The following is a 24,261-nucleotide window of genomic DNA, read 5'->3' on the forward strand; positions in this document are numbered from 1 at the left end:
GTTTGGACTGTTTTGCATTGTGAAGTCTTTCCCCCAAAAACAGAAAAACTGACCTTTTAAAGCACTTTTGGTTATTCTCACTCGAATATGATGTGAGATGCATCATTCTATTGATCAGTGTTGGCTTAAAGAGCAGTGTAAAAAGCCCTGATATTTGTAGTATTGACTGAGGGATTAAGCAAGCAAAAATCAATGATGAACCAGCATGGATGGACAGTTGTCAGGGAGCACGCACCTATGTTCCACTTTTCCGCTTTATCATTCTCTTCTGTCTTGTGTCTCTCTCTGCTGTGTTATACTTGCCTTCTTCTCTTGTTTCCTCCTCTCTTATTTTTATTGCCTCTGCCCTTATCTTTCTTTTGTCTTCTCTTTCCTTTCTTTTTCAGTTTTCGGGGTGGACTCGATGTCACTCATGGCCAGACAGGGACAGAATCCGTCTACACAAATTTCCATAATAAGGAGATCATGTTTCATGTGTCCACCAAACTGCCTTACACAGAAGGAGACTCACAGCAGGTATAGTGATAATGCCAATGCTTAATCATTTAGGAAACCAGTTTGTGTTTTCAGGACCTTCAGTAATCGATTTGTAAAGGTCTGTGCTTGTGACACATTCATGCGTCTGCAGCAGCGGCTGGCGGGTCAAGGCATTTAACTCAGTGCTGATAAAGGAAGATGAATCATGTTCATTTGTAACTTTGATGTGCAAAGTGGAAAAAATAATGATTAAAATTGTACATCAGGGATACTTCTTTGCTTTTTTGCTGAGAGTTGTTGAGAAGAACTGCCCTAATGTTCTTACAATAAACACTATATTGAGACTAAAAACAGCTTGAAGTAAACAGCTTTTCTGGCTCGTTATTAAAGGTAACAAGCGAGACTCCTCTAACGTGTTATAAATTTGTTTATTTTTTTGTAATATTGATTTCTGGTGTTTGAACTTAGTTCAGTTTTTGATGCCATCAATATCACAATTCTGAGTTCACTTTAAAGGTCTGCCTCAAAGAAAGAAGCCTGGTTTACATCATATTTGTTAGATTAAGCTCAGCGATCGCTCATGAGTCGTCCTCTTCAGGGGCCACTCTGACATGTGTTATTCCCACGACTCCATTCTGGGCTCCTTGTTGTTCTCTAATTGCATGCCTCCAGTTGGGCTTATCCACACACATTATTCATGATGATCACACAGATTTACATCCTATTAAAAGCTGTAAAAAAAAAAAAAAGTAGCCTATAGCTGCTTGAGCCTCCCTTTACTAGTTACCAGTTAATTTGAGACCACAATAAAACTCCAAGTTAAAATCCAGGTTATTGATATGGGCACGTTTTGCAGGACTTCATTCAGTTCTCCAAAGGACAGGTCACACTAAGTCAGCTGAGGTGAGATCTTGACTTTGACTGGGCCTATTTCAACACTGTTTGTTTTCTTTTTCAGTACATCAGTTGCAGATTTGTTGTGTGCTTGGGATCATTGACCTGTTGTGTTGCATAATTTAGGCCAAACTGTCAGACAGATGGCCTCATGTACAGAGGAGTTCATGGTTGGCTTAATGGCTGCAAGGTGCCTATGTCCAGGACTGCATAGAGCCCTTCTAAAGCTTTTGTTTTCAGAACTGTACATACATATCTTCCATGTTTGTTTGCTATTTTTATTACAGCATTCCAGGGATTGGCAGATATTAACAACGGAAGTAAATTTATATAAAATTCCATGTTTGTTGTGCTCACTTACCCCAGAGAGAAATAGCATTTTTAAGGGTTACCATTTCCACTAGAATTACAGTGGTCTTTTTTGTACTGAAGTTTCTCCTCTCTTGAAGACTTTTATCTATTTGATGTTATGTTGCAGTGAGCTGCATTTGTCCTTAGCTGCTCTTCCGTCCCTTCTAGAGTGGTTTGAACTTTGTTACCGCAGTAACCCTGTACAGATGGTCCGTATTGCCTAGGCATGGAGAGATACAGAGAGCATAAACAACACCCACATGAGATGATTCACCAGGGAACTCAGGAAAAGAAGGCAAGGTGCAAGAGTAATAGCTCAGTATTCAGTACTTCAGGGAGGAAAAAGTAAAAGATTTCGGTTGCCAGACCTTACTGAATGTAATCAGATTTGAAAGGTCTTACAGTAATAACAGATGTCAATTGTTTCAAATCAGTGACACATACGCTAAGCCTGTTTGTGTGTGGTGATGGTATACGATTGCAGTGTTTGGAAAAATTAGATAGAGCGTCTTCAGCTATTTGGTTTCAGAGAGTCGTTGTGTGAGTAAATACTGAAGCCGACAGATAATCAGCTCAGGGGTGATGCAGTAGTAGCCTGGATGACATGAATCATAGCCATGTGTAGCCTAATTCACCTTCATTACTGTCGTAAAAATGCATTCTTTACAAAACCTTACTATTTTTTATCAATTTAAGCTGAATATTGTAAAACTTGACTTAATTCTTATCAGACTTTCAACACAGTTGCATAAAACTCATTTTGCAGATAAACTCAGTTGTGATAAAGTTATTAGAAAACCATCAGTTGTGAGACTGATTGAGAGCATCTTTGATGTTTTTTCACATAATTTCACTTCTTTTTTTAAAATGTAATAAACTGGCATATTTATAAACACTTCCCAGAATCAGAAACACATGTCTTCTTCATATGAACAAACAAACCTAAGTTATAACCTTATTAAACTGCTAGTAGAAAAGCAAACACCATAATCATCTCTAAATCCTATTTGCTGTATTGTATTTTGCTTCCAGTTGGTTGACTCTAACACAAGCACCAGCCAACACAAGAGTTCTTTTCAACAGGTGTGAAATAGCTTTGTAAAAAGGCTGTTAATTAGTCTGTCAAAGACAAAGGCTAATAAGCGAATGCTGCTGCTGAGCAAGTGTCACAGTACTGGGGAGTTTTCTGTGGGTTTTTTTTTTTTTTTTTTTTAATAAAGGCTGCCTGCAATGAGAATACATCCCTCTGATTGATTGATTTCCTTTATCACCAAATTGTATCCATTTGCAAAATCTGATATATCTTCCCTCCACTTATATGCAGTGGTAACATTTGGGTCACACAGTTTCCACGATAAGCATCTTTCTTCTAGTTTGGTGGGCTGAACTGAATATCATATGATATTCCCACATTCACTAGCTTCTCAAATTATTTTACTGCTTGGTTCCTGAAAAGAAATATGGGACGCTATTATGTCTCAAACAGGAAATATGCTTTGACTCCTGGAAAGTCCTTTTCTTCTTTTAGAAGGAAGAGAAAAAATTAGATAGTCATAGAAGCTGGTGAGCTGTTTAATCAACGTTCCTAGCAAAAAGGCAATGAAGTGACAACATCTATTCATACTTGAGCAAAGGAAGAAGATATCCCTAATGCAGAGCTTTTTGAAAGATACAAATATTAATACTTGAGAACAGTCCCTTTGTCCTCCAAATGCATGAATGTCCTTCTGGCAACTTCAAGCTTTTGGCAGCAAAGAAGATGTAGTTATTTTGCAGCCATGATAACATTCAGTCGTCAGCAGATTCATAAAGCGTTTTTTGTTTGAGTTTGAAGTGTTAATTACCAAAATATCCACACTTTTCTCAAATAATTCGAACTCAGTCTTAAGTCTCCGTCTTACAGTGAAAAATCTGTTTCCCAAAGCAGATTTCTGTCTGTACTTTCAGAAATGCTATATATACCCATGAGTTGCATGTTTTTTGTATATATATTTAGTTTCTGTAAAATATTGAGATTTTTCATCTTATTAAATTGTTGGAACAAGAGCTTCAAGATGGATTAAATTTTTTGGCTGATGGCGTCATGCGTTTCAGAGGGTGCGATTGTGCTCTTTTGGATTAAAGTCACGTCTACCTTGCCAGTCAGTCTTTTAGAGCAATTGCTGGCAGTGACGTTTTTTTTGACAGGCCTGTATTTGTGTTAGCAGAAGTGGTCATTTGAGATGTTTCCGCTGTTGTTAGCTTTGTTTATCTGTGCCCTCCAGCTGCAGAGAAAGAGACACATAGGCAACGACATTGTGGCCATCGTGTTCCAGGAGGAAAACACGCCCTTTGTACCAGACATGATCCAGTCCAACTTCCTGCATGCATATGTGGTGGTGCAGGTGGAAAATGCATGTACAGACAATGTCACCTACAAGGTTGGTTCTAAGGACAGTCAATGTATCAAGAGGATTTGAACAATAGGGACTTGTAACACCCATTTATAGATTTGCTCATACATTATTAAGGAATTTTATTCTGCTCTCTAGTTTCTAATAGTGGCGTGTGTATTTCAGTCTCCAGGCTTACCTGCTTTCTTTTTTAGGTTTCTGTGACAGCAAGAGATGATGTACCCTTCTTTGGGCCTGCTTTGCCTGACCCTGCCATCTTCAAAAAGGTCAGTTAACACCATATTTTCCTTTTTCACCACACAGATAAAATAAATATCTTACTCTGACCTCTCATCTTTTTATTTGTTTTATTCAGGGCCCTGAGTTTTATGAGTTCCTCTTCACTAAACTCATTAATGCAGAATACGCCTGCTACAAGGCTGAGAAGTTTGCCAAGTTAGAGGTGAGAAGCACACTGGAGCAAATTGTGCCAAGTGAGTGTGAATGTCTGTAGTGTTGATGTAGACTTAAGCACACGCCTGTTTGCACAGGTCTGCATCCTGCTGGCTGTACTGATGCGAAGTGGAAACATAGATTGTTGTCCAAATCATCTCAGGCAACAACCCTGATTCTTATCAGCGTCGTTGCTGATGTTTATCATCCTGAAGCAATTGTTCAATCCCTCCTTTTAAATGGTAAATATTAGGTTTATAGTCGGTATGAAAACGAATTGTCTTGTTTGTTGTTGTCAGGAGCGAACTCGTTCAGCACTTTTGGAAACACTGTATGAGGAGCTGCACATAAACAGTCAGTCCATGATGGGTCTGGGTGGCGACGAAGATAAGCTGGAGAATGGGGGTGGAGGAGGTGGAGGAGGAGGAGGCTTCTTTGAATCATTCAAGGTAAACTGTCATTCCTCATTTGATGGAGTGCCTTTGTAATCTGCAACTCTACATGCATGAGAAAGAATAGTGATGAGTGGAGAAACTTTTAAGGTGCTTTATTTTGTGCATCCTCTGTCTCTTGGCTGGGATTCTGGGTATTCACACATCAAAAAACAAAGCATTGAAAATCTGCGGTATCTCAAAGGACCAGTCCTGTGGCATTTGCATTCCTTACTTGGCTGTGACTGCTGAACTCAGTGTGCTCTCACATGATGGTGTGGTTTTGAGGCTGTGGAGTGTCCTGTTGTGTATGAAAGGCACTTTGCTCTGACTGAGAGCGCTCCATCAATGACCATTAGGGTGGTGGAGCGTAGCTCAGCTGCTGAGGCACGGCAGTAGAAGCTGTGATGGTGTGTGCCTGATGAACGATTTAATGACCCCTCATTAGGGAGCTGATGGTGCAGTTTGGATGTCTCCTCATGGGCAGCATTCCTTTGCTGTTTTGCTCTTTGCTCTGTGATGATCACTAGTTCTAGGTCATCTTTTCTGCTGTTTCTCTGCAACTTCAGAGATATATATAAAGCCTTTCTTTCATCCTCTCTTGCTCTGCTGTTTGCTAATGTCTGTCTTTCTTCCATACATTCATAAACTTATATAGATAAGCACAGATGAGCTCCCACCCAAGAAATCCTACCTCATTTTTCTTTCTCACTGTCGAGAATGGTCTTGCTGCTTGGTCTGTTTTCTGGCTCTCTATATACTGTTCTACTCCCTCTTCTACTTTCTCTCATAATAGTCTTGGTCTTTTTTGCTCATGACACAAAACCCAACTCCAGACTCACCGTGTTAAGTGACAATTTCCATCCCTAATGCCTGCAAAGCCTACACTCTCTTAAATCCTCTGTGAACCTACATGTCCTCCACACAGGCGCTCCCCTCTACATCCTATCCTGCACTGCCCCTAAGTGTTCAATAAATAATCATGCATACATCCATACACTTGCATATGCACTTTTAAACACCCCAATGCACACATACATGCCCATATAAACACATTTTATCCCTTAGCTTTATCACATTTACTGTAATGTACATTTATGTAATGTATAGCATGTAGCTCAAAGAATCATATTGATATGAAATTAAAGAGAAACAGTGGACCAGGTGGAACAAATCTCAGTTGGTTCTATGTGGAATATAGTTGAAGAAGTACATGTCAGTTAAATCATTCCACTGATTTCCACTAAAGGTTTTAGAATGCATAATAATACATAGAGTGGTCTGCTCTAGCAAAATAAAAATTAGAAAACATATAATCGTTTTAAGTTAGATTAGATTTCAGTATAGATTCACAATCATTTGAAGTATATAATGCTTTGCACTATTCATCAGGGTGTTGTGTTTCCACATATTAACGTGGATCCACTGACAGCATCTCCTCATTTCTCTCTGTAGCGGGTCATCCGCAGCAGAAGCCAATCTATGGACGCCATGGGCCTCAGTAACAAGAAGTCACACACAGTCTCCACTAGTCACAGTGGCAGCTTTACCCACAATCCCGCAGAGAGTCCCAAAACCCCAGGGATTGTAAGTAGCCCATTTTGGTTCACACGTTGCCCACCTAACACTTAGATTCAGGGTATAGTATACTCGCAGAGCAGTGGGTTCACGTACAAAATAAATTAACCACTATTCTTTCTCGTAAGAAGCACTTTGGCAAATTACTCTTGTTGGCACATTAGAGCACTTTACTTTGATCAGTATGTTAACATCAAACACTCACTTTCATTCCCTAGATTTTAAATTCACTGTTGCTTTTACTAAATCAGATTTCACTGATCAGTTCATAGTGTTCATGTTAATACCTTTTTTTATTTGGAAAATTAACAGAAGAGCTCATTCGCCATTTGTCATTCATCCTCATCTGTTTAAAGAATCGTTATCTTCACAAAGAGTGACAGACTTCTAGGATAATGTTATAAAATAATGTCAGCTGTGGAATTAACCCAGTGATTTTCTTATCAGTATATATAGATGAATGATTGCCTGTGAGCCCCAGTCTAGTCTCTATTCCAAGTTGTGAAGTGAGCTCAGTCCAGCTGCTGTATGACTACCCAGACTCCCTTGCTCCTTGCTGTGCTTTGTCATATATCCTCCTGCAAATATTGTAATTTTTTTAAGCAGCCTTGTGCATGTGTGGCTGAAGAAGATGCATGGCACAAACCATAGGAGCTCACTGTCTTGTTTGTGTCTCTTTGAAAGATAGATCATTTCTTTTCAAACTTGTTTAAGATTTGCTGCAGCGTGCCATTTGGTTACTAACTTTACTAATGCAGTTAATAAAAGAAGACACATTTTGGAAGCTACCCTTTGGTTTGCATCAGCCTTTTTGTCCCATTTCTTCTTTTTCTGAATGTATCACTAAACTAACTTGTATCCCTCAGGGCAGAAACTGCTGGCTTGCCCGCTACCTTGACACTATATCCTGCTGTGCCCTCCTATGTTGGACCCCAACCCGCTTCTGCTCTATAACGCCTTTCACTGTTTCCTCGATATTATGTCTTCTCTGTTGAGTCACGTTGCAGTCTCCTTTTTAAGCATTTTTTGCACCTTGCTGTTTAAATTCTCTGTGCTGTTCGCATGAGATCTTATGATGTGTTCTTTTCTTTTCCTTCCCCCTCTTGCTTTTTCAATCTCCTCTCTCTCTGTTTCTGCTTTCCTTGCCCTGTCTTGTGTACCTCAGTCATTGCTTGTCCCAGGGAAAAGTCCCAGTAAATATGGACGTCGAGGCAGTGCCATAGGGATAGGAACAATAGAAGAGGTCCACGTATATTCTACCTACTTATCTTTAATTTACTATTGTCTTTGTATAATGTAATGTTTAATTAGTATTTACCCTGTTTTAAGTTTAAAATACGGTTTAATTCCTGTGGCTGTGAGAGGTTTTCAGATTTGAAGAATTTATCAGTTATCATGATGCTTGTCGAGTTATAGTTTTAATTACAATTTCCTTCATTTCATTCATTTGCACAACCATCATGGGTTTTGGTAGACAGAAGGCAGATCAGTGTCAGGACTTTCATGCACGAATTTGTTTGCAACATCGTACTTTTAAGTTAGTTAAAAGTAAGTGGAAGAGAAAAATATATTGTAAAAGGAGAAGATAAACAAACTCCCACTTATGTTCTCATAGACAGTCGCACATCAATGAATCATACTGCATCTTAAATGAAAAGTGTGCACCAGCCAAGCTGATGTACACGCTGCACCTAAGAAAATAAAATGTCAGAGATGATGAGATGTTCAGAGATAAGAGTAAAAATAATCAGTTATAGAATATATAATGCATTTTTGTCTGGAGCCAAGTTCATCACGGATTTGTAAAATAAAATGTTTTACAAGTTTGTCATAACTTTAACTCAGGATTTATCCAACCATTACTTCAGAATTCATCTACAAGATATTTCTAGATGTAGAAAGCTTCACTTTATGCACTGCATATCATGTTTTGTTGTTATTACACTATCCCCAAACTGTGTGTCTTACTTTCCTCTCCCTACCCACCGTCAGTCATTGATCATTCCTGGGAAAAGCCCAACCAGGAAAAAGTCTGGGCCGTTCAGCTCCCGTCGCAGTAGTGCTATTGGCATCGAGAACATCCAGGAGGTCCAAGAGAGGAGGTGAGAGGACAGAGCAGAGCTGATCAGCAGAGAGTGGGTAGTGAAGAGAGAACAGTGTTGTAACAGATGGAAGACAGGACATTAAAATGAGGGATACAGCTATTAGAAAATGCACTGTGTAAGATCAAATCCTAAGAGAAGGGCTTGTCAATGCTTGATTTGATTAAAAAAAAACAACAACTGCACAGCTGTTGGTTGCTGTCAGTGGTTCAGCTCATAATGCTCAGTTATAGGGTGGAGCCATGCTGAGTGATATGAATGCACTGTAACCATTTATTGTTAAACGAAATCAGATGAGCTATTTTGACTACTTTATATCCTCTCCTGAAGCCGAGAAGTATCACCCAACACCCAGAGGACACCAGAGAGTAGCCACATGTCACAGGAAAACAAATCAGACAACTCCTCCAATCACAGTTCTCCAGAGTTTCCTACCACAAAGAACAGGTGACTGTTAATTTCATTATGCAAGAGTATACTACTTTGTATTATAGTCACACACATTGAATCAGTTTGAAAATTGTATTTTGTAGAATGGAACAGTGACATGGACGATTGCTCTCCAAGTCATAGTCCTAATCCTCTTCAGCCAAATGAATATAACAACCCCAAACGTTCACATTATTCAGTCAAACTGTGATCAAACTATGGTCCTTTTGCTTGTAACTGCTTTTTTCGGGAACAACAGATGAACTCCGACATAAAGATGGCAAAGTAATTAGACTTTTAAAGCGCACATTATTTTATTTTATTTTATTTTTTTAACATTCCTTAATGAACTCAGTAGAAGGAAACCACAAAGTGATTACGTGATCAGAGTGACCCAGGTGTGTAGTTTGGCAATGTGTTGCAGGGCACCGTCTATCCCTGAGGCGCAGGACCTTTCCCGCTCCTCCTCCAATGCCAGCAGCTTTGCCAGCGTCGTGGAGGAGCATGAAGCAGAAGAGGAGTACGACACTGGACTGGTAGGTGGAGTAATTACACATTATCAAGTGCATGCATAAATCTTACTTCCTCCAAAGCCAAAATAAGTCATCAGCGTCCTAGCATTGATGATCCACAAGTGCTTCCATCAGCATTTATTCCACATTTACTGCAGTGAAAGTATCGCTTTGGTTTTTATCTGTTATTTGCTGTAAGCTGAACAACTGGGAAAAAATCCATGAGAAGGCTTGATGGATATCACTCCATTCTAGTTATGACTGATTATGAAAACAATTTTCTATTTCTTTCAGATAGACTGTCTGCATTTACAAAGAGACAAAAACAAATGCACAACTGAATAAAACTTTAGTTTTGATTGTGCTGCCTTCATCTTATTATAAGTTATATATCAAACTTACTTTACTCTTCTTCCAGGAAAGTGTGTCGTGTGTTACACCAGTCAAAAAAGATTCATTTGTGTACAGCTCTGGGGTGGAGGACAGTACCAGCCAAGGAAATCTCCCAGGTGAGCTTGGGAGCTCATATTACTGTCTCAGTAATATCCTGAAGTTGTGGTTACCAAAAGGTCAACTGTTTCACATGTCAAGAGTATCTGGGGGAAATCTATATAGGGCGGTTGCAAGAATAACACTCTGTGTTTTCTAAGAAATTAATATTAAAGCACCCTTGAGTGATGGAGCTCAGCTTCCCCATATGGAGCTTACCAACAACAACAGTAGGCATGATTTGTACAATTTAGCGAACTCTTCCTGAATGGCTCACATTTACTCTGCTCTGAAAATCTATCTGTTTCCCACATGAAACATACCCCACATTGAGGGGTTTTGTATTTATCCTTTTTTCGGCTATAACAGCTGGCAGAATTATATGCTTGAGTTTATTAGCCATGACAGCAACACATCTGTCCCCTTCCTTCCAGCAGCTTCACGTCTCCAGCAACAACCGGACGCAGCGAGGACATTAGAACCAAAAGGGACAGACAGCCGGTCAAAGATGGAGCGCACTCAACAGGAGCACAAATTCTCATCAGTAAGACAAAGTGCTTGGTGCAAGTCATCAAATAACACCGCAATGCTTTCATAAATTGGTAGAATGATTTAATAAGCGACTTGAGTAAAAGGACCAATATTCCTGCTGGTCATATGAAATTGTTCTGGGAAATTATATTCGCCTGTTTTTGTTCTACTAGTTTCTGATGCTGTACAGAGTACAGTAATACATCTACAGGCGTGAGGGTACAGTGGTTTTAGGTCCACATTCACTTAACATCTGAAAGCATGTTAACTGAATGCATGCTTAAACTAACACTCAAAAGTCTATAACGCAGATGTCGTTTGTTTTGATCTAGTAGTCAGCCCAAACAGATGACAAATCAGAGAATCACTAAACCCACCATCTTCTCAGAAGAATGGGTGTCTATACAGACTTTGAGCCCCATGCATGTTTAGTTGGATGTATGCATGTTGAGATATTTGACATAATAAGTTGAACTTAGTTTTGCAAGAGGAAAGTTAATTTGTGCAATTAACTTAAGTGTTCATCTTAATTAAGGTGTATTGTCCCTTTTAAATCAAATAAATATAACATGTAAACATGAAGACACTATGCACTAGCATAGAAAGATTAATCAATGCAAACCAATAAATATTTGCATATTGACTGCACCATGATTTCTCATTCCTTATTTGTATGCAGAACTGTTAGCCACTCTGTCGCCCCGTCATTGACATCCATTTTTCAGGTAGGTTATAATGTTGGTACAGCCTAAGGGATAAATTCCCACATTCCTCCATCCCCTTATTACTTCATTTACCTGATGCTTCTTTCTGCCCATTTATGTATTTCTCCTTTTCTCCCCTTTTGTCTAAGCATTCCAATAAGGGGCATCTTCGTCCAAAAGAAGCAAGGCAAGGCCATGTCAACTCCATCAATGCAGAAAAGGAGCAGTCAGAAACCAGATCAAGCAACTGACAGATCATACTTTTTATGTTTGACTTGGATCTGCTGCGTGACATGACAGACACCCAGACACCTACCTACCACCATCTCCATGCGAAAACCTCCGTTTTGTTCAGTACAAAGGAAAAGGACCTCCGCACTCATGCAGCATCTCTCAGCTGGCAATGCACAGTACATGTGCCCGCCTTCTCATTCTTCAGGCCAGTAAGCTCCGAAACCTAATTCTTACTGTAAAAACTCAAAGATCGGGATTCAAATGGAGATTTAATCTTGTCACTGAAAGAGTGGTTAAAGAAATCCACACAGATCAAACAGCCGGTGTTTGTTCAGCCTGTAAAGAGTTGAACTACAGAAGAAAGCTTTGTTTTTTAATGTCAAACTCACATCCCACTGTGATATTGGTTTGACTTTGATGTATCAGGTGTATGTGGCTGTATCTAAGGCCGCATTTTGTGTTTAAATGTTGATGTATTCTTTTCCGAGTATTCTTCAGTAGATATTTGTTGTGTTTTACAACTTCAGCAAGAGTATGTCATGTTTTAATCAAGGGTACTTTCATGATGCTGTTGCTGGTGGATGTAAAAACTATTATTCACCTTTCTCATTTTTAATTGATGGGTTACATATAAAAGACAAAAACTGTGCCACAGTAAAAAAGAGACCTATTTTAAGGGAAACGTTGACCCTGTTTGTTTAGTTTAAGACAAAAGCAGAACTACTGTAGTGCCCAAACCAGCGACACGCATCATCAAATTTGCAAACTTAAAAGCAGTTCTTTGAACTTTTCAAAGATCTTTTTCACACCCCATTTGTTGATGTCTGTGTACAGGTGTGTATACAGCAGTAATGTGTACGGTGTAAATCTGCTTGTCAAAATCCTCTCCTCTGTAAACTGGTGCCATGCTTGACATAAAGGTGTTGTCCTTGTGATTTGTGTTTTACCGAAAAACCAGCCGACATCTCCAGATGCAGTGCACACTGCTAATAGAGAGCCAAATGTCAAAGTTTCCTACTTTGTATGTAAAGTGTAATATATGTATGTGACTTAAACACTACATTTTCAGAGATACTCCTGAACGTTGACCTTTTTGAAAAACCCGATTTGTTGCTGAAAGTAAATTACACTGTGACTCGTCTTGAAGTTGCCTTTATGATTGTCATGTGAGCTGCTTTAAAGAAGGGTTATTTTTAAAGACACTGTGCTGCTGCCTGATGGCTTGAATGTAAAATGAGGCAGAGATGGATTCATTTGTATATATTTGCTCACAATAGTTGTACTGTGTTGATTCCTGACGACAGTAAACTTGAGCCTGAAGCAGCTCAGCTTACATGAGCAGAGAAGCTTTGTGAAGGAAAAAGCTCATATAGGGATGATTTCAGTGACATGACTGAAGCAGACCTTTGTTGTGAATTAACGACGGCATTTATAGTTAAAGAGACAAAAAGTTTAAAACACTGGACCAAATGTACTGTTTAATGTACTCATCAAGTTGTTTATAGCATAAATCACTCTCAATACAACACATGCACAGAAAAACATAGACAAATGTAACAGTAACACATGTCAGTTACAGCCTTTCAGAATCATTTAAGGGAGATGTATTCAAATCATTTTTCCTCCTGAATCCTTGAGTAGATAAAGCCTGCCCTCGTGTGGCTCTGAGTTATTATAGCACATCACTATGTGGTACCATCATCTATCTGTGCTTGCACTGTATGCTAACCACAACACTGGAAACCAGTCTTCTCTGTGCTTGATTCAAATGATTGTATTGATTCTTGTCAGTCTGCTTAAGCCCTTGTTTAAAAGAAACGTTTGTACATATAGCTTATTTTACAAAAAAAAGCTATAACTAAAAAGTTTAAAGATGAAAATGCATAAAGTGAATAAAGTTTCATTTCTGCAATAAAAAAAAATCATGTTTGCAATTTAAGTATTTCTGTGTGACAATGAAGCACATTCAATCTAAAATGATTGATAAGAAACTTAAAGGCATTCCTCATTCATGAAGGCAGAGATGATTCTTTGTAAGGCTTTAAGGAAGCGGTTTTCCAAGTTATCTAATACACCAACCTAACCACCACCATCTGCTCCTTTTAAAGTTAAATCCCCCAAATTTTTATGAAATCCATTCCCAGGCTGGATACCAAATACACGTGTTTTAACATTCTGTAAGTACATCTTTGTATATATATGTAGATTTGTTAGTATCATCATTTAGTTAGTCCACCATTGCATCACTGTTAACTGATTCCATTTTGAGGCACATGAAACATAGCATGCATGCCTTACTTACCCTGTTTACAGTGTGTCAGAGCTACATTAAGATACTGTTAATGCAATGTAGTCTGTTCCCACAGCTGCTGCTTCCTTACCTACAAAATCTTTAAGTGGTGAAATGGGGTTAAAGGCTCAGCTCTTCTTTTTTTTTTGATCAGCAGAGTAAGAATATTGTGGCAATATTTTTTAAGATCAACATGTACCGTAGCTCTTTTCATCATTCTCTGCATGACATTAGAAAACAGTTGCATTTATCACCGACGATCCTTTCTAATTTCTTATTTTGTAAAGCAACATTTTCTGATCTTTAGTATTCATTACAAAATTATGACAATGAAGTGTTTGCTATGGCAATACAATGATTTTCATGATGGGCGTCACCAAATCAACCAGGGCAGAAATCTTTCTGTGTCATATCTGTATTATTTACATCTCCAGGTTCCACCACTTGAACTCAAAGGGCTCCCTGCGGACATTGGACCCACAGTGGACCTCTCCCAACAGCTGGTGGTAGGATGAATAGTCGTCAATGAACGTGCAGTTGAGGCCCAGGCCTTCCATTAGAGAGCACATCTCAGCCTCGAGTGCACATCGTCCATTCACTTTGGGGCCAAAGGGCTTTGGGATACCAAGGTTTTTCCCCAAAACAATCATGTTCACCTGGAAACAAATATAGCAAATATAGTTCTTCTGTCAGCCCAAAGATTTATTTACATCTTTTTTCAACTAGCAGGAGTTTTGATACCTAATAAAATATAATGTAAACGTTACCATGTCGGGGTAGTAAGCTACTGCTCTATACTCCTTTTCATCCTCCACTAGTTTGAAGAGGATTGGCAGATCAATGATGTCTTCATCGTCTAGGCCTAGTTCCCTCTTCAACACATCCCGGTTCCAGTCGATGCAGCTCTGGAAATAAAATAATGATAATATATGCCTCTAAAATTATTCTCATTTTGCTTGTTAAATTACTGTGCTCAAAATATAAAACATTTTACCATAGTGGTTCATATGCTAATTTTGGTTTACGTACCACCGAAATCTACCCAAATACAAATGTACGTGAATATTAGCCCTAATATGCAGGTTAAGATCCTTTAGCCACATTAACTGCAAACATTTATCTAAAAGAAAAATCATGCATACATCCATGCATGTGTCTTTGACGAAGCACTTGTCGCTAAACACGGGGTCACACTGCACAGCTCAGTGACTTTAGGGTGGCTTGGTCACAGGAGGCCATTTTTACGCTAAGTCAGTTTGACAAATGTCCGGCCAGTGTTGTCACGGAGTGCAAACATCTATGAGAAGGAACAGCATGTGTAGAAGTATGCTACATAGGTTCATAGGCTGTAGAGTACTGATGCACACAGTAAAAATTAAAGGACAAAAGGACAAATGGCTTCTGAGAAAAACACAAAAAATGTTTGTTTGGACCTTTAAATGACAAAGGGGCTCAGAAGAGTAACTTGAGCAATGCCAAATGCATGCTAGGGTGGGGTAGAGTACAATGCAATTGGACTCTAAAGCAGCTGAAATATCTTAAATGATAAATCCTTTTTTACTAATGCTGCCTGAAACCAACAGTAAAGCTTGTTGGAAAGATAATGTTGTGGGGCTGGTGGCCATGAATTAGTGCTGATAAAAAAAATTCCTAATGTACAGCATCCTGGCATTCCCCATTCCAATACCTTTGGCAAGAATTGAAATGCTGACTGCGTGCCAGCCGCTCTCACTCAAAAACAGTTGTGCTTTCACTAATGCCATTGTGGGTGACTGGGGGCAAATCCTGCAACGAGGTTCTAAAATCCAGTGAAAAGCCTTCCTAGAGAGTAGAGGCTGTCATAGCACCATATTAATGCTCGTTGCCAGAATGTGATATTCAGCAGTTAGATGTGTTATCTTTGTTTACATACTTGTGTCTTAGTGCCTAAACTAGCATGCCATATTCCTTTCTGGTCTTCTTTCTTTTCATCTTCTTTCTATTTCTACAATCTCACTCACCTGTACATAGTTATTTTCAGCTTGGAGTTTTTCATCCTTAAGGATTTTATCCAGTGTTATTTGTTCTGCATTTGTCAACCCTGTTTGGGAACATCATTCAGAGTGAGTGATAAGGCTTGGTGCCATGATGAATTTGTGCATCGCTAAGATGCCCTTGCATATATTCTACAGACGTTGCAGATAAACACTGGCCTACCATCAAACAACGTGGCTTGTCCGTGTCCACTGTTCTGTAGGCCTCTGAATAGTTTGTAGCCTGCGTCTGGGCTGGCCAACAGCAGTCGGAAGCCCTGTGAACAGACAAACAAGAGACAAAGATAACAGTGACGCTCTCATGTCCTAAAACCTTATATAATCCCACAATGTACAAAGAAGCATGTCACTATCAAGCAGATGCAGCACCAGATTCACTTCAGTAGAAAATTTTATTTACCTTTCTGTTAGGTGCAGGAACGAAAGTCATGAATTCATCCACGTGGCCAACAAAGAGCCAGTCAGAGAACAAGGCGATGGGCTCCTGAACCTTCTGAGCCCACAAGAAGTCTTGAACTACTTTGGTCATATTTCGTCCTTTAGTTGCCCTATAAGAAATAAAAAGGTTTCACTTTGCAAAAGTCATCTGTAACATTTCGGCTCTTAGTACATTTGCTTATAAGTCAAGAATTGATCTTTGAATTTTTTAGAAACTCACGTAGGGAAGGCAACCCCAATGATGATTCTTCCCAGGGGGTATTTTTTTCCATTTACTGTGACAGGAGGACTGACCTCCAGATTGCCAAACGAATCTAAACTGCTCACATGTTCATCTAGGGCCACCCTTGTCACATAGCCAAAGTCGGGACCCTAGACAAAATAAATAATTGTTTGTGTTTTTTTTAATATAAATCAGTGTAAGTAATGTAATTTTCTGCTTTGAGCCTATAATTTGATTAACAAAACCAATGTGAATCATATACAATCAAAGCTTTTAATGACATCAACAGTAAAAACGTATTATAGGCATTTCTCCTACAAGCAGCTCATCATATGGAAAGTTTGCTAGATCGCCATCTCTCGGGGAATCCAGAACAACAGGAAAATGATGATGAGGTGAATCGATGTAACCAAATTCCAGTTCATCCTGAAAAATAGAAAATATATGTTATATTTATGCTGTCCTCTTGGCTTAGTTGATTAGAGAAATTTTTTTTCTTCGTGTGAATGAATAGATATGTACGTGTTTGCAAATGTTTTTTGTGGTTTTCCTTTTTGCAGTGTGGTTGTTGTGAAACCAGTTGCCATTATGTAATTTTTCAAAGAAACACTTTTCGTGGTTTTCGTGTTAATGTTAGTCTAATTTACTGTTCCTGTTTACTCAGAGTTATAAAACCACAATGTTACCATCATTAAAACTCAAACCCCTTCCTTGTTTAAAAAAAAAAAACACAGCTTACCTGCATCCAGCGGTCACCTCTGTTTACATATTCATGACAAATGTTCAGCTTGTACCCACTCTTCGCAACAAGGTTCCTCATTCCTTTCAGGAACTGGTAGTTATCAGATGTGCTAACAAAGAAACAGTCAAGCAGTTTTTAGATTGTGCCACAACATAAGTAACATATTTTAATTTATTTTAGTGAGAGCTTTAAAAACAATTTAAAAATTAAATTGTAAAACAACAAATGTCTGTGAAAGCAGTATTTACACACACAAACAGGTCTGGCTTTCTTGGAAAGAAGGCAAGCTAAGGGGAATGTGTGACAGCAACAACAGCTGTCACCATCATGCTCATTATTTATGAGTCTACACTAACCTGCAGACGAATACCTCTACAGGTCGAAGCGTGTTGGGTGTCATGATCCATGGTGCCACTTTAAACACAACTTTGTCAGTAAAAATCGGCGTCTCAGGGAGACCCTGTTGAAACATGCGAGAGGCTGTTGAGTACTGCCGGTTATACCCCATTCTATGTTTGTAATGCAACATTAAAAAATGAATTCAAAAACTTCATGTTAACTGGAGTCACAAAATGTATCCGCTACAGTTATGCTGTAGTTAAGGGTGCAAAGAAAGAAGTGTTACACTGTAACGCTATACTCTGGATCTTACATCCGAGATTGGTTCTAAAAGACTGAGGTTGATGGTGACGAGTCCATTGAAGTCTTTGTCAGGAAACCTCAGGCCCTCCACATAAAAGTTCATCTCTGCCACACCTCCAAGGTAAGGCACTTCCTTGGACAGCACATCACTGCTCAGCACCAGTGGATAGTCTTTCACAAAGAGATTGTAAAGTTTCTGCGCTGAAGTAAGAATGACAGAAAACAGGTTAAATACTTAGAAACAAAAAGAAAAAAAGAATGTGTTCAAAACATGCTTTTACAGATCAGGTGACATGCACATCAGATCAAATGTTCCAGGGCTTTTCTTTATACCCACTTCTTTACTCACATAAGCCACTATTTGACACTTCGGTGGATCGGTTTCTGAAGACTCGAACACTCTCTGCATCTCCCTGAGAGATGTGCATGGTTAGTTTGTAGCCCTCTGGGAGTTTACCTGGGCCTTTGGTCCGCAGCACCATGACAGACATGTCCTTTAGATCTGTACATCCATAAAAATCATTAATGCCGTTGGCACCATAGAATTTTTTCCCATCTCAGGTGTTGTGCCTGGTATCTGCTGTAGTCACTGACTTACAGTAGGGGCTTTGATCCCGCACTATAGTGCAATTTGGTACCTTCCATGTCTGTACTAGTTTCTCCTTCAGTGCTGAAGAGACTTTTTTTAACTGCTCCATATGCTGCAGATGTCAGTCAGCATGTGGTAGTGTTTCTGGTAACTGTACACCTTTACACATAACGCCTGACCAGCATATACGATCAAATTTCAGCTCTACTGGATTTTATCTCTACCCTTGTGAGTCTTTGTCTCTCACAAGACAATTTTTTATCAGACTGATTTACCATATCACCATTTGAATCTGCTTAGTACAGACAATAAGAATGGCTTTTCTAATGCTAGGGAAAGTTCAGAAACCTTGTGGCACAGAAAACAAATGAAAAAATTGAGTATTTATAGGTGAAAACTGAAGCTGGTTTACCAGACACTTTATAAATGTTTTTGTCCTCGCTGTCTAGTGTCTTCTTGTAGGTCTTTTCTGAGTCACAGTTGACCAAAAGGATGGCCCCATGCCCATTAGGACCCCATTTCCAAGAACCCTAAAATATTTTCAAAAAAATGAAAATGTGAATTTTGTGACTTCAGCAAAATCTTCTGAAAATAATTGCAAGCTGAATAAGCATGTTTGCATCTTGCCTTTACTGACATACAATGGAAAAGTGATATTGTGTTGAAGTAGTTCTGTCATGTAAAGCTGAAACATTTTAGATCACCTTTTTAGGGTTGTTTTTCTCCACGATGCCATCTCTATCAGCATCGACATCCAGTGAGAGCTCTGCATAACATAAAGCTTGTTGATCACACACCGCTTTTCCAGATACAGGCTCAGATCGCAGCACAGCTATTGTTTTGTTTTTTCATATCATAATCATCATGATATGAAACTCTGGTGAATCGTACATCATGTTTGGATTGTAATGAGCAATAAAATGTACTATTTTACAGAGAAAACAACAAGTTCTTAGTAAAATGCATGTTGCGTCATTATAATTTAACTTACCAACAGCTGTCAGATGCACAACTGCTCTCCCTAAGACCTCTTTATTCGCCCCATAGTACTGGACCGACAGCTTTTAAAATAAAAGACAAACTGATGATGTGCAGAAATCTAACAGGTATTGATTTTATATTGTTTGATTGTGAGTTGTCCATTGTAAAGCAAATAGGAGTGAGCCCTGGTAATTTCAACAGCTACAATTCAATCATTAACAAAAGTACAAATCCTGACAGGAGTTCGGTTTGACAGTATTTTTACCCACAGGTGCAGGAAAACTGAGCAGAAAAATGACTTAATCTGACTAACAGTAAATCGTTTTTGACAGTTAACATGAACTTGAATCATGCTCTTGATAGAAGAAATGCTGAAATAAAGAAATGTGACATGCTGACTTGTGACAACAGCAATGTCATGCAATTACACAGTTTCCTTTGGGATTAACAGAGTATTCTGATTCAGATTCAATTTTGTGCTACTATACCTTGCTATCATTTTCATATTGACTGGCATGGTCCCTGCTGATGAGCAGGACTGAGTTTTCAGTGAGAGGGATGGGAGAGAGGTGGGATGTGTCCCGAGGAGTGGGGCTGATGCTGTACTGAACATTGGCAGTGCCTTTCACGGAGAAGAACTTGGAGGTGGGAGGGGCACTCCTGAGAACCAGACAAAAGCACAATTTGATGACAGGTGTTTTATACAACACAAACATATCGTATTAAACATGAGGTCTACTTCAAAAAGCACATATTTTTCTGCATGTACATATGAGGAAGTGCTCTGACGTACACAGACAAGCCACAGGCTTTAGTCACAGTGATATCAGTCTGCTTAGAAACTGACCTGATAAACTGAACGAGTCATATTCTTGTCATTTCTGTAGCTTTTCGTGCTTTTTACACTAATTTTTCTTGAGCCACTAGGAACATGATAATCTTGTATCATACTAGGTTGCAGAGGGTTTTTTTTAACCCATGTGTCATCTGTTTGTTTAAGAATAGGCACCATTGAAACAACTGAAAGAGTTGGTCTGGCAAAGCTGAGACCACAACGTAGAAAACTTGACGTGGCACAAATGCTGATGTCTTTACAGCAAAAACTTCTTGAAGGTGACATTTACTGAATGGTTTAATAATGCTCTATAATACGATGATGGTTGTAGTAGACATAATTTATTGACTTTGCACTACATAAACTGGCAGCTGGAATATGTCAGAATTCTATTGTTTAACCTGAAGGATGATATTTGTGTGCAGTTCCTGGTGGTGGCAAATCTAATAGTCTTTTGTTTGTGGAAAGAATCAACAGTCTTTCATTGTTGCTGTTAACAGGAGAGACTTTGTTTTCCAAAGAAATGTATGGTGTACATTCTGCCAAATGCCAGCCTACATAACAGAGAGACAAGGGATTACTGACTCGGCAGAGTGGGAGACTGGAATATGGACGGGACCACCTGGGCCTCAAAGGGGTTTTAGAATATCCCAAAACACTTTCTATCGAGAATTATTTTGATTTTAACACTAACTTCTTTTGATTCTATCAGTCCCTACGTAGAGAACACTGACAGAGATACTGGAGACTGTGATTCCAACGTGCGATTTAAATGTTAATCACCAAGACAGCTCTTGTTTTGTGTACAAATGAATAATGAACTTCAGATGAGTTTTCTAATTCCTGAAATAATGTTTTTGACCAATCATGGCTAACCAACAGTACTACTCTTTTAATGGAGAAGAGAAAGTCTTTTGGCTGTTTGATCACAACCATCACAACCACATACACTGCCAATAAAAGGTAATGAATAATAACACATGCATTTGCTTTATATTATCAATATTGTTTGTAAAAAGGATCTGGGTGGACCACACCTGGATGTGGAAAACAGCTTGCTCTCTGGCCACCCAGCTTTAAAATAAAATCATGACCTCTTTTGGCCAGCAGTCCCTGACTTAAGGATGTTATTAAAATAGGGATAAAATAGGACTAATAATTTAAAGTATAACATACATTATATGGACCACACAGTATTGTGCAGAGCCTCTTAAACTTTGAATGCAGGTATTTTAGTCCCATTGCCACAGGTGTATAAAATCAAGGATCTAGCAATGCAATCCGCCTTTACCAACATTTGTTAAATAATGGGTCGTAGAAGAGCACTGGTACTATAATAGCATGTAAATTATTTGTAAAATCTCTTCCCTTTTAGATAATCCAGGAGCAGCTGCACCGTTGCAAATTGGACGGTTCAGTTACTACAGAAACTTGGCCACGACGCTACCAAACAGGGCCGCAGGGTCCTATATTACAGGGACCTATATTTCCTGGAAGTCTTCAACGCTCTGCTGACTCAGTAACTACTTCCAAACCTCCTCTGGTATTAACATCAGTACAAAAACTATGTGCCGGGAGCTTAATGGGGGCACATGCCCGAGCAGCTTCTGCAGGTGTAATGTTTAAGTGTCCCAATACTTAGGAACACTTCTGCCCCAACATAGTGTATACTGCTACTATTCAAAAACAGAACCGATAGTATGCCAAAGGTATCATAAAATTGAATCAACATTTCACTAAATATTTTAGCAAATAACAAATAACTTCTTAGAATACTGCACGGATGTTCTGTTCCATTAAATTAAAAAAAAAAAACAACAACGCCAAACCAACGCTTGTGGCTACGATATTTGATAGAACATTAATATTACCACAAAGCAACGCCTTTGGTTATCAACCCCTAAGCAAGACATTTCACATAACTCAGGTGAGCTTTTTGCCGAAGAATGTATTATAGCGGTTTGAGCAAGACCTACCTGTTCAGGTTGACGTTTAGCTCCGAGCCAACTACGTATAATACCGTCGTAGTTTTTCCGTAATCTATTCTGAGCGTGCGGGGATGGATCATGACTGTCGTCTTCTCGTACTGTTAGACAGAGACTGACCACAAACGTCCAGCGATTGCTGCGACAGTACAGAGAAGTAAAAGCGCAAACTTCTAAACTGTTTCAGACCAGCGCGACAACTCATCATAAAAGCTGCAGGTAGGTTGCTAGGCTTAGGCTTTGTGCGGTGATTGGTCAGTCAAATTCCACTCCGCCCCCTCCAGTGGCCACTTATCCTATGGCAGTTCTTTATTCTTATCTATTGATCTTTCTATTTACCAACATCTTCTGGAGGAAATTGGGCTCTGTGCACATTTCAACTATTAATAATTGAATAGACTGATTTTATATAGTTAACTACTTTTCCTGAGAATTCAAAGCGCTTTATACAGCCTCATTCACCCATTCATTAAAAGCACTTTTATCCATGTTTTTTCTACATAAGAGGTTTCTCTACATTCACACGCATTCACACTCCGATGGATACATCGGACCAACTTGGGATTAATATCTTGCACATGATATTTAGCATGCACACTGGAGAAGCCAAGGATCGACCCACTAACTTTCCGATTAGTAGTAGATGACCTCATGAGCTATAGCCAACCCAGTACGAACAGATGACTTGTATTTTTTTCTGTATTTACTTTAGGTTTTTACAGACACATTGTGACAACTGACACCAACCAGCGCACCCACCATAGAGCCGCACCCTTCGAGATTTCTCAGCAGTATGCACTGAACAACGCTATAAAAACGCACTTGAACAGTCACTTGAAAGTTTTCTACGTGATGTTCTCGCCACTGTTACCAACATTATAACGTGCATATAGAGCTGAGTATGTGTGTTTAGAGTCATGTTAGTGTTTCACCTTACCTGTTCACCTTTGCTGTCAAAGAGGTTCCAACAACGTAGAGAAGTTGCTGCGTTTTTTCTGTGTCTAGACGACATGTAAGTTGATTACCCGTGGTAACGTTTCTTTTCTTATTTAAGAAAGTAAATATATGTGGAGGGACATTGGTTTGGTAAACGTCTTGAAACATGGTTGACGGCTGTTTGCCTCCTGTGAAGAGTAGTAGGTGTGTGCAGATGTACTCGTATCTGAAAAGCCCAAGTAGCTTATGTAATTTGCAGTAGGAGGGACAAGCTTACAAGCCTTCCCATCTTTAAAATAATTTGCCAAAACCTGTAAATTAAAATCTTCAGAGGAGTTGTGCAACTTATGATTGGTTGAGGCCAATGGAAGTTTTTGTTCCGCACCACAGACATTGCTGTATATTGCAAAGGCATGGCCAACCTGCTAGGGCATGTCATAGGTTCAAGGACTATATTGTACTGTGTGTCTGTATGTACAATCATTTTGTTGGTGTTTGTGGGAATAAATAAGTAGCCCTTGAAAACTAGGTTGCAGAATAAGGGCCAGGTTCTGTTTGCTGTTACCATCCGGGTGTTTGGAGGTTAATGGTTAATCTGCGTTTAACACTGGATACTGTGTTTCCTCTTAAAAGGAAAGTAAACAAATCAGAAAGCTTTGACTCTCTGATATAAATTGCAAACACACACCTTAAAGCAGATAACCTGTAAGCTGGAGAGGAAATTGTGATACACCAAAGATTTTCACTCGGTTTATAAAAATAGTTTTCTGTTCTATAAAAAAAAAAGTGCAGATTTCTACAAGGGTGTTCAAAAAAGTCTCACCATTAGTTAACGCAGTCACTTCAAATATGATAAGTTTATCTCTATTAATGGGGTACACAAAAGCTGTAATTACACAACAACATGAAAAGCTTTTACTTGATCCAGTTAGCTAATTATAACCCAATCTCCAACCTTCTTGTTATGTTAAAAATGTATATATCTTGAAATCAATGTTATCAATGAGCTA

The 24,261-nt window shown here is 39.0% G+C and overlaps 2 protein-coding genes across 16 annotated transcripts in view; one reads left to right on the plus strand and one right to left on the minus strand.

The window, feature by feature from the left end:
* The window catches only part of rap1gapb (RAP1 GTPase activating protein b), a 113,043-nt gene extending 99,564 nt beyond the window's left edge, over positions 1–13,479 (plus strand). For 9 of the 14 annotated variants that reach the window (XM_085161265.1, XM_085161270.1, XM_085161276.1 and 6 more), the window contains 14 exons: positions 387–516; positions 3,987–4,142; positions 4,310–4,381; positions 4,471–4,557; positions 4,847–4,996; positions 6,434–6,565; positions 7,722–7,799; positions 8,549–8,658; positions 8,989–9,105; positions 9,494–9,623; positions 10,018–10,108; positions 10,523–10,632; positions 11,299–11,344; positions 11,473–13,479. In XM_085161265.1, the coding sequence (XP_085017391.1) occupies positions 387–516; positions 3,987–4,142; positions 4,310–4,381; positions 4,471–4,557; positions 4,847–4,996; positions 6,434–6,565; positions 7,722–7,799; positions 8,549–8,658; positions 8,989–9,105; positions 9,494–9,623; positions 10,018–10,108; positions 10,523–10,632; positions 11,299–11,307 (1,372 nt within the window). In that variant the 3' untranslated portion in view covers positions 11,308–11,344; positions 11,473–13,479. The remainder of the gene's footprint in view (positions 1–386; positions 517–3,986; positions 4,143–4,309; positions 4,382–4,470; positions 4,558–4,846; positions 4,997–6,433; positions 6,566–7,721; positions 7,800–8,548; positions 8,659–8,988; positions 9,106–9,493; positions 9,624–10,017; positions 10,109–10,522; positions 10,633–11,298; positions 11,345–11,472) is intronic. The other 5 variants (XM_085161268.1, XM_085161263.1, XM_085161269.1 and 2 more) reach the window with 4 other exon arrangements.
* Positions 12,906–23,469, minus strand: padi2 (peptidyl arginine deiminase, type II). Of its 2 annotated transcripts, none has more exons than XM_085161277.1 (16): positions 23,253–23,469; positions 19,984–20,155; positions 19,506–19,575; positions 19,219–19,280; positions 18,927–19,044; positions 18,275–18,427; positions 17,936–18,126; positions 17,640–17,743; positions 17,281–17,392; positions 16,860–16,967; positions 16,539–16,690; positions 16,281–16,428; positions 16,044–16,137; positions 15,848–15,927; positions 14,615–14,752; positions 12,906–14,503 (listed from the first exon to the last, which is right to left on the minus strand). In XM_085161277.1, exons 1-16 carry the CDS (start codon positions 23,417–23,419, stop codon positions 14,270–14,272), a joined length of 2,103 nt encoding a protein of 700 aa, XP_085017403.1. In that variant the 5' UTR covers positions 23,420–23,469; the 3' UTR covers positions 12,906–14,269. The 2 variants fall into 2 exon arrangements, with proteins under 2 accessions (XP_085017403.1, XP_085017404.1); XM_085161278.1 differs by lacking the exon at positions 23,253–23,469 and adding an exon at positions 22,307–22,560.
* Positions 23,470–24,261: the final 792 nt, after the last annotated feature.

This window comes from Neolamprologus multifasciatus, chromosome 5, assembly GCF_963576455.1.
Source record: "Neolamprologus multifasciatus chromosome 5, fNeoMul1.2, whole genome shotgun sequence".
Taxonomy (NCBI): Eukaryota; Metazoa; Chordata; class Actinopteri; order Cichliformes; family Cichlidae; genus Neolamprologus; species Neolamprologus multifasciatus.

Coding starts and splice junctions, on each gene's coding strand:
- padi2 (XM_085161277.1), bottom strand. CDS start 23,419: ATGTTTCAAGACGTTTACCAAACCAATGTCCCTCCACATATATTTACT. Junction 17,744..17,935: donor TTTTAGAACCAATCTCGGAT/GTAAGATCCAGA, acceptor ATGTTTCAACAG/GGTCTCCCTGAGACGCCGAT. Junction 14,504..14,614: donor TAGCTTACTACCCCGACATG/GTAACGTTTACA, acceptor ATTTGTTTCCAG/GTGAACATGATTGTTTTGGG.